The sequence below is a fragment of the Trichomycterus rosablanca genome, chromosome 17, assembly GCF_030014385.1.
Source record: "Trichomycterus rosablanca isolate fTriRos1 chromosome 17, fTriRos1.hap1, whole genome shotgun sequence".
Taxonomy (NCBI): Eukaryota; Metazoa; Chordata; class Actinopteri; order Siluriformes; family Trichomycteridae; genus Trichomycterus; species Trichomycterus rosablanca.
In genome coordinates this window covers 2,817,278-2,827,003 of record NC_086004.1, presented here as the reverse complement: position 1 = coordinate 2,827,003, position 9,726 = coordinate 2,817,278, and the positions used below count along the sequence as shown (strand labels likewise).

Here is a 9,726-nt window from a genome sequence, read left to right as displayed (position 1 = left end):
GGTTGGCTAGATTTGAAAGAAGTGCAAAAACAAAATGGCCGGGGCTAACGTAAAAAGGCGCCAAAAGAGTCGGACTACAAAAGCACTGGGATTTGTAGTTCTTAGTACTTGTTGTAGTTCTATCGCGCCAACTGTGTTAAAAACAGAAGTTTCATGAAATAAACTTAAGTTACGGTCAAAATGTACATATACATATAAATAACACATAAATAAATTTAATTTCCATGTTTTACCACAGCGCAGAGTCGCGGTGCGTCCTGCTCACTGGGTGCAATGCTAAGTAACACACCCCACAAACAGGATCATTTTTTAAAATATTGTATATGTACAGTTCCATTTTTTCAAATATTCAATATTATAATAGTATAACTAAGCTTTTCTGCAGAGATAGATTTTGAAGCAAATGTACGTATATAAAGTATTTATAATTTAAACAATAAATAAATTAACAATTATTTAACCCCGGTAGTGAACCGTGATTCTTAAACATGTGCATATAGATATATGGGTTCTATAAGATCTTCAACTGTGGGCTCTTTTGACCATCTTAACTTTTGAAAAATAAAATTAGGAATAATTTAGTTTTAATGATGTCAAGATAATGCTAGAGCAAAGACTTAATGATGGCTACAATTGAGCTTATATAGAATTTTAATATTTCATATTTTTTTTGCGAAGTGGCATAGCAAAATGTCATTATGTGTTGGTAATGACGTGTTGCGGTAATGACAATTTTTACTTTTTTTAAGAAAAAAACTAGATAGGCCATGGATTTGCTAAAGCTAGTCAACAGCTAGTACAAGATGCACTTTAAATACATATAAATAATGTGTAAATTTCTTTTTTTTTTTGGTAAAGTACTGCCATACTGATGTAAGTGGTAATGACGCTGAATAAATATACTTATTTAAGTTATTATAAAACTCATATTGTGATTTTTATAATGAATTGATCACTTTTTAGCATTTTATTAGAGCAGAGAAGTTTTAAAGTCTGGGTTGGGGACAAGGCCAAAGTAGCAAGTTATTGATGTTTAAATCATCATAAAAAATGAACATCATAATTATTTTGGTATGTAATTTTTTTAGTGATGCAATGAATGATCTTTTTAATACCTAAAATATTTGTTTTGTAATAAAGTATTTTTAACACAAATTTATAACTTAGGGACGTAAAAGTTCCCCCAATTGAAGAATCACCCATATACTTTATAGATGTTTAAAGATATTTAGATATAAGGTATATAGAATTATAATTGTATATATGTATACGTATATATTATTCAAAGCAACTTACAGTACACAGTGTAAGCAATTGAGGGTTAAGGGCCTTGCTCAAGGGCCCAACAGTGGCAACCTGGCAGTGGTGGGGTTTGAACCAGCAATCTTCTGATTGCTAGTCCAGTACCTTAACCGCTAAGCTACAACTGCCCCAAACAAGGTATATTTTTAAAAAATATTGTATATCAGACTCAGACTTAGCTTTATTGTCATTCAGCCATGAGTTCGATCCCCAGTTGGGGCGGTCCGGGTCCTTTCTATCTGGAGTTTGCATGTTCTTCCCGTGTCTGTGTGAGTTTCCTCTGGGAGCTCCGGTTTCCTCCCACAGTCCAAAGACATGCAAGTGAGGTGAACTGGAGACACTAAATTGTCCATGACTGTGTTTGATATAACCTTGTGAACTGATGAATCTTGTGTAATGAGTAACTACCGTTCCTGTCATGAATGTAACCAAAGTGTAAACCATGACGTTAAAATCCTAATAAGATAAGATAATCCTTTATTAGTCCCACAGTGGGGAAATTCACATTGTTGCAGCAGCAAAGGGATAGTACAGCACTCAGTACAAAAAATAGACGATAAAAAATAAAAATAGTACAATGTATAACAATAATAATAAAAAGTCAGAAAAACTCTAAAAATATTTACAAATATTTACAAATAAACAAACATTTGTATGAATAGATACAATTAAAAGATGTATATTTATAGAGATATATGTATGTACAGTATATTTGTATGAATAGATAGATAGATTTAAAAGATGTATATTTATAAAGATACTGTACTGTATATGTATATTTGTATGATTTATGTATAGTTATAGAGATATACTGTACTGTATATGTACAGTGTATCACAAAAGTGAGTACACCCCTCACATTTCTGCAAATATTTTATTATATCTTTTCATGGGACAACACTATAGACATGAAACTTGGATATAACTTAGAGTAGTCAGTGTACAGCTTGTATAGCAGTGTAGATTTACTGTCTTCTGAAAATAACTCAACACACAGCCATTAATGTCTAAATAGCTGGCAACATAAGTGAGTACACCCCACAGTGAACATGTCCAAATTGTGCCCAAATGTGTCGTTGTCCCTCCCTGGTGTCATGTGTCAAGGTCCCAGGTGTAAATGGGGAGCAGGGCTGTTAAATTTGGTGTTTTGGGTACAATTCTCTCATACTGGCCACTGGATATTCAACATGGCACCTCATTGCAAAGAACTCTCTGAGGATGTGAGAAATAGAATTGTTGCTCTCCACAAAGATGGCCTGGGCTATAAGAAGATTGCTAACACCCTGAAACTGAGCTACAGCATGGTGGCCAAGGTCATACAGCGGTTTTCCAGGACAGGTTCCACTCGGAACAGGCTTCGCCAGGGTCGACCGAAGAAGTCGAGTCCACGTGTTCGGCGTCATATCCAGAGGTTGGCTTTAAAAAATAGACACATGAGTGCTGCCAGCATTGCTGCAGAGGTTGAAGACGTGGGAGGTCAGCCTGTCAGTGCTCAGACCATACGCCGCACACTGCATCAACTCGGTCTGCATGGTCGTCATCCCAGAAGGAAGCTGACGCACAAGAAAGCCAGCAAACAGTTTGCTGAAGACAAGCAGTCCAGGAACATGGATTACTGGAATGCCCTGTGGTCAGACGAGACCAAGATAAACTTGTTTGGCTCAGATGGTGTCCAGCATGTGTGGCGGCGCCCTGGTGAGAAGTACCAAGACAACTGTATCTTGCCTACAGTCAAGCATGGTGGTGGTAGCATCATGGTCTTGGGCTGCATGAGTGCTGCAGGCACTGGGGAGCTGCAGTTCATTGAGGGAAACATGAATTCCAACATGTACTGTGACATTCTGAAACAGAGCATGATCCCCTCCCTTCGAAAACTGGGCCTCATGGCAGTTTTCCAACAGGATAACGACCTTAAACACAACCTCCAAGATGACAACTGCCTTGCTGAGGAAGCTGAAGGTAAAGGTGATGGACTAAACCCAATTGAGCACCTGTGGCGCATTCTCAAGTGGAAGGTGGAGGAGTTCAAGGTGTCTAACATCCACCAGCTCCGTGATGTCATCATGGAGGAGTGGAAGAGGATTCCAGTAGCAACCTGTGCAGCTCTGGTGAATTCCATGCCCAGGAGGGTTAAGGCAGTGCTGGATAATAATGGTGGTCACACAAAATATTGACACTTTGGGCACAATTTGGACATGTTCACTGTGGGGTGTACTCACTTATGTTGCAGCTATTTAGACATTAATGGCTGTGTGTTGAGTTATTTTCAGAAGACAGTAAATCTACACTGCTATACAAGTTGTACACTGACTACTCTAAGTTATATCCAAGTTTTATTTCTATAGTGTTGTCCCATGAAAAGATATAATAAAATATTTGCAGAAATGTGAGGGGTGTACTCACTTTTGTGATACACTGTATGTATGTATATTTGTATGATTTATGTATAGTTATAGAGATATACTGTACTGTATATGTATGTATGTATATTTGTATGATTTATGTATAGTTATAGAGATATACAGTATGTATATGTATGTATGTATATTTGTATGATTTATGTATAGTTATAGAGATATACTGTACTGTATATGTATGTATGTATATTTGTATGATTTATGTATAGTTATAGAGATATACAGTATGTATATGTATGTATATTTGTATGATAGATGTATAGCTATAGAGATATACAGTATGTATATGTATGTATATATGTATGATAGATGTATAGTTATAGAGATATACTGTATGTACATGTATGTATATATGTATGATAGATGTATAGTTATAGAGATATACTGTATGTACATGTATGTATATATGTATGATAGATGTGTAGTTATAGAGATACTGTATACAGTATGTACATGTATGTATGATAGATGTATAGTTATAGAGATATACAGTATGGACATGTATGTATATATGTATGTATGATAGATCAGAATCAGAATCAGAATCAGAATCTTTTTTATTCGCCAAGTAGCAGATGTACAAGGAATTTCTTTAGGTGCAGGTGTCAACATACATACAAGTTAAATAGTAAAAGGTACACTATATCTAAACGTATAATAAACAATAAACAATGGTATATATATACATAGAATAAAATAAACAATATAGTAGTGATAAAAAATTGTGCAATAGAGATTATTTACACATAAGGTGCATATGTGCATTAACTATTAAAATGCGGGAAGCTTGTGTGAAACCCATGAGCATTTATTAAAATGGAGGGATGTGGGAGTAGTCCTTGTTGAGTAAGCTGATTGCCTGGGGAAAGAAGCTGTGGAGGTGGCGGTTTGTACGAGTCTTTAATGCTCTCACTCTCTGTCTCCGCTGAGATGAGAACCTCTAAAAAAATGAGTGACCGGGGTGAGAAGAGTCTGCCATAAGCTTCCTTGCCCTCTTTTTCATCCTAGAGGAGTGTAGATCTTCTAGGGTGGGAAGATGACAGCCGATGATTTTCTCTGCACATCTCACTGTACGCTGTAGCTTACGTTTGGTGTGCAGAGACGCCGAGCCAAACCAGACGGTGATAGTGTAGAATTGAACCAGCAGAGCTTGGGGCAGTCTAAGTTTCTTAAGCTGTCTCAGGAAGTACAAGCGCTGCTGGGCCTTCTTCATAACTGCTGTGCCATGCCTGTCCCATTTAAGATCCTGTTGGATGGTCGTGCCCAGGAATTTACAGGACTCGGCTCTGCTGACTGTGGAGCCGTGTATGACCAGCGGAGGCAGATGTATAGTTATAGAGATATACTGTATGTACATGTATGTATATATGTATGATAGATGTATAGTTATAGAGATATACTGTATGTACATGTATGTATATATGTATGATAGATGTATATTTATAGAGATATACAGTATGTACATGTATGTATATATCTATGATAGATGTATAGTTATAGAGATATACTGTATGTACATGTATGTATATATCTATGATAGATGTATAGCTATAGAGATATACAGTATGTACATGTATGTATATATCTATGATAGATGTATAGTTATAGAGATATACTGTATGTACATGTATGTATATATGTATGATAGATGTATATTTATAGAGATTTACAGTATGTACATGTATGTATATATGTATGATAGATGTATAGTTATAGAGATATACAGTATGTACATGTATGTATATATGTATGATAGATGTATAGTTATAGAGATATACAGTATGTACATGTATGTATGTATGTATGTATGATAGATGTATATTTATAGAGATATACAGTATGTACATGTATGTATATATGTATGATAGATGTATATTTATAGAGATATACAGCATGTATATGTATGTATATTTGTATGATAGATGTATAGCTATAGAGATATACAGTATGTATATGTATGTATATATGTATGATAGATGTATAGTTATAGAGATATATGTATGTACAGTATGTATGTACAGTATATATGTATGATGTATTTATACCGCCCGACAGGAGGCGCTGTGATTATTTGTAACGGCTCTCAGTAGCACAGCGCCTTGAATTCTCTGTTTCCGCGCTACAACTCTCCTTCCGGTTTGGACGCCATTAGAAAAGCAGGTAGGAATCGTTTGAGCCTTAAAGAAATTGTAATCGTGTCTGTATCAGCGCCATCTGAGTAATTATATCTGTAAATATCACCTCAACTGCATGTTAAGCTTCTGTAGGAGTGTATTTGAGTGTTATTGTAGTTATGTGAGCGGTGATTATGAGGTTAGATTGGGTGAGAAATGGAGGCTGAGGGAACACTGGTACTGTCACCATGGCTCCAGAAATCCGGTCAAAACTGGAATAAACTCACTGTAATTGAGTTATTTAGGGTTAATATAGTGAAGCTGTTGGTAATGCAGTTAGTGTTGGATACTTTGGTATGAAATTAATGAGTAAAACGCGTCAGTATATACAGATTATTATTATTATTAATAATTAAATCATAATATTAACAGTACATGTCGGTCTGTATCTGATCCCACATGCTGCTGTCTGGTTTATTTACTGAGCTTGTTCTTATTGGCTCTTGTGCAGTTTGCTTGTTTGTCCAGATTTAAGTTCATGAACTATAAATGTAGGGGATTCTTTTTAGACATACCCACCTCCCTCAGTACGGTACTGACCTCTGTTTGAATACAAAGTTCATTAAAACCTGTGGTGGCTCGGTGGGTAGCACCGTTTCCTCACAGCAAATAGGTCCTGTGTTCGAGGTCCTTTCTGTGTGGAGTTTGCATGTTCTCCCCGTGTCTGTGTGGGTTTCCTCCAGGAGCTCCGGTTTCCACGCACAGTCCAAAGACGTGCAAGTGAGGTGAACTGAAGACACTAAATTGTCCAAGACTGTGTTTGATATTCAACATTTGATCTGATGAACCTGTCATGTCATGAATGTAACCATGTGTGTGAAACATGACATTAAAAACCTAATAAACAAATAAAATTCACTCTTTTATAACTGAATTAAGTTACTAATGAAACAGAAATGGCATAAAATTTCTCAATTTCCTCATAAAACTAACATGTCTGGCACTTAATGTAAATAAATTACACCCCAGTGGTGAATCTGTGCTTCTTTCATACTTAAAGCTTATAGTTACAGGTGTGTGTGTGTGTGTATCCAGGTTAATAAAGGTTCTGATGTAATGATTCAATGATGTTTGTGTGCTTAGTCAGTTATGCATACTTAAAAATGTTCACTATCTAATCTGGCTTGTTTTGAACAGAAATGGCTGTTCGGTATCCTATGGCGGTCGGCCTGAAAAAGGGCCACCCAGTGACCAAGAACGTGAGCAAGCCCAAGCACAGCCGCAGGAGAGGGGTAAGGACGGGTTGCCGTTTGCTTTTTTTTTTTCAAATCTTTATGCATAAACGAGACAAAATCAGGTTCCACTAGTAGTGTTTCTTTATATCCTACCAATAAAACCACTTGGGTAGAACAATATGATGTAGAAATCTAACTTTGCTGCATCTTTTAGTAAGTAAGTAAGTAAAGTTTATTTATATAGCGCTTTTCTAGGACCAAGCCACAAAGTGCTTTACAATGCGGTCAAGTATAATACAATAAAAACACAAAAATTTATAATCATAAAAGCTACACAGTGACATAAAAACATTAATACAATAGCACAAATAAAAATTTTATATGCACTTTAACTACACATACATACATATATATATACACACATATACATACACAAACATACTTAGTTCAGTTTATAAGTTTTATCGCTTGGTGCTGTACCCTAGAATGTTAAACATAAATAATGGTACACATGATTAATAGATTATTTCTGCATTTTACTTAGAACTGACCTCAGAACTGGGAAGCATTAACTTGAATTTAACTCATTTATAACCACCGTCTGTTTGAGCTATGAAGTGGGACAACATGCATGTCTTTAGTTTGCTCTGCTCAAGCGCTAATAGCTGAAATAGATTTTTATTATTAAGCGGTTCTGACTCCTGGTGACCGTACGGTGTCTCCAGTGTTTCTCCAAAACATCCTGCACAAATCTAATTTACATTTGTGGTCTTTAATGGCTGCTACAGTCCAAGCAGTTATGGGTTAAGGGGCTTGTTTAAGGGCCTGACGGTGGCGGCCTGGCACTGGTTGATCTACCACTGCTTAAAATAATGGAAAAGAAGATTAATCCTACTGTAATATCGCTGTTAAAAGCAGCCATATGATATCGAGCCTAATTTCAGGTTGATTAAACAGACCTGGCCTTTCTTCTTAAAGGATTTCTTCAGGGTTTTGTTGGTTTGTTTACATTTCCCTAATCAGAAGTAGTAAACCTCGTCAAATCTGGTGATAAAACAGAATTATAAAATATTGATCCTCTGACGGTGACCTTTCTGTGTGCAGCGTCTGACCAAGCACAGCAAGTTTGTGCGCGACATGATCCGCGAGGTGTGCGGCTTTGCCCCGTACGAAAGGCGTGCCATGGAGTTGCTGAAGGTGTCCAAAGACAAGCGTGCCCTCAAGTTCATCAAGAAAAGGGTAAGTGTGGATTCTCACCGTGCCATCAGTCCTCATGCTCTTAGTGTTTTTATAGAACTGATCTGACTGATTCTGTGGAATGCTGTATTGATGGCAACTAGATGATGCATAGTGTGAGCAACATGTTCCATTTTCCTGGTATAGATATCAAGACAAATTAAATACATTTATCTGGGGATTTTTACAGTAGACATTGTCTCAAAGCAACTTTACAGAATCCAGGACTGACAGACCAGAAACCCCTTGTTGACCAAGACAATGGCAAGGAAAAGCTCCCTTAAAATTACTGGGAGAAAGACGAACCAGACAGTCTTGAGAGGAACCAAATATCTGTATTGGTGTTCCTAGATCCTGGTTCTGAAGCGTGGACACACACACACCTACCTGCTCACAATCTACAACTCAGACTTGATCATTAACCGATGCTTAATGAGTTTGTGTTGTAGAAAAAAAGTAATAAAATGTGCAGGGATCCTCCAGAACCAGCACTGTGAATAGATAATAAGTGATAAAAGCAACAGTTGTTACACACAGTAGGTAGAGCTGCAGCCACTGTTTGGGCCCTTGAGCAAGGCCCTTGACCCAAAGCTGCTGTGCTCTGATCCCAGTTTTAAAAGATTGTACATTGAACAACTTGTCATATAAACAGTACAATGTGCCCTAGATTATCCTTATCCTTATTCTTATCAACATGCAGTCGCCTTTTCCTATAACTGAACATCATTGGCGGCAATATTGTTGACTTGAGGGTGGTTTAATGTGTAAATATACGTAAAACATTGAGGGCAGGAGACCAGAGGGTGTTAAATGGTGACGTCTCTGCATTCTCTGTATAATCACCTGCTAATAAGATCAGGTAAATGAGATTTTAATAATGGATAGCACCGCTCAGGTCTGGATGTACAGGGAGTAAACTCGCTGGGTCTGTGGGTGGCCACATTCAGGCGTATTTGCTCCGATGTTGGTACTATAGTACTGGACCTGCGTAGGTTATACTGGTGTATTAATAATGTGCTTTCATCGTGCGCAGGTTGGAACTCACATCCGTGCCAAGAGAAAGAGGGAAGAGCTCAGCAACATCCTGGCTGCAATGAGAAAGGCTGCTGCCAAGAAGGAGTAGCCTGTAATATTCGATAAATAAATTTGTAAAACGATTTGTGTGTATGTGGTTGTGTATATTGGTTATTTTTTTATAGGTGGGTGCAGCAAGTAATGCCGAGCTTCCAATTAAACTTTCTCTTGTAGTCTTTGATTGGCTCTGATATGACCTAGCCGGTATGAAAATGAAATGGAAGCTTTATATCAGGTCGTCGTGTACCAGCGTTTTGAAATTCTGACACCAACTGCCCAGCACAGGATCGTAAGGTTTGTAAACAGCATGTTGGTACAACAGTTTGTGATCCCCGATAGCACTTGTGG

The 9,726-nt window shown here is 37.2% G+C and overlaps 1 protein-coding gene across 1 annotated transcript; it reads left to right on the top strand.

Annotated features, from left to right (window-relative positions):
• The first annotated feature begins 5,774 nt into the window (after positions 1-5,774).
• rpl36 (ribosomal protein L36) lies at positions 5,775-9,461 on the top strand. Its single transcript, XM_063013475.1, has 4 exons — positions 5,775-5,879; positions 7,031-7,125; positions 8,173-8,307; positions 9,338-9,461. The coding sequence occupies exons 2-4, from the start codon at positions 7,033-7,035 to the stop codon at positions 9,425-9,427; spliced, it is 318 nt and encodes a 105-aa protein (XP_062869545.1). The 5' UTR covers positions 5,775-5,879; positions 7,031-7,032; the 3' UTR covers positions 9,428-9,461.
• The last annotated feature ends 265 nt before the right edge of the window (positions 9,462-9,726 follow it).

Coding starts and splice junctions, on each gene's coding strand:
- rpl36 (XM_063013475.1), top strand. CDS start 7,033: ATGGCTGTTCGGTATCCTATGGCGGTCGGCCTGAAAAAGGGCCACCCA. Junction 7,126..8,172: donor AGCACAGCCGCAGGAGAGGG/GTAAGGACGGGT, acceptor TTCTGTGTGCAG/CGTCTGACCAAGCACAGCAA. Junction 8,308..9,337: donor TCAAGTTCATCAAGAAAAGG/GTAAGTGTGGAT, acceptor CATCGTGCGCAG/GTTGGAACTCACATCCGTGC.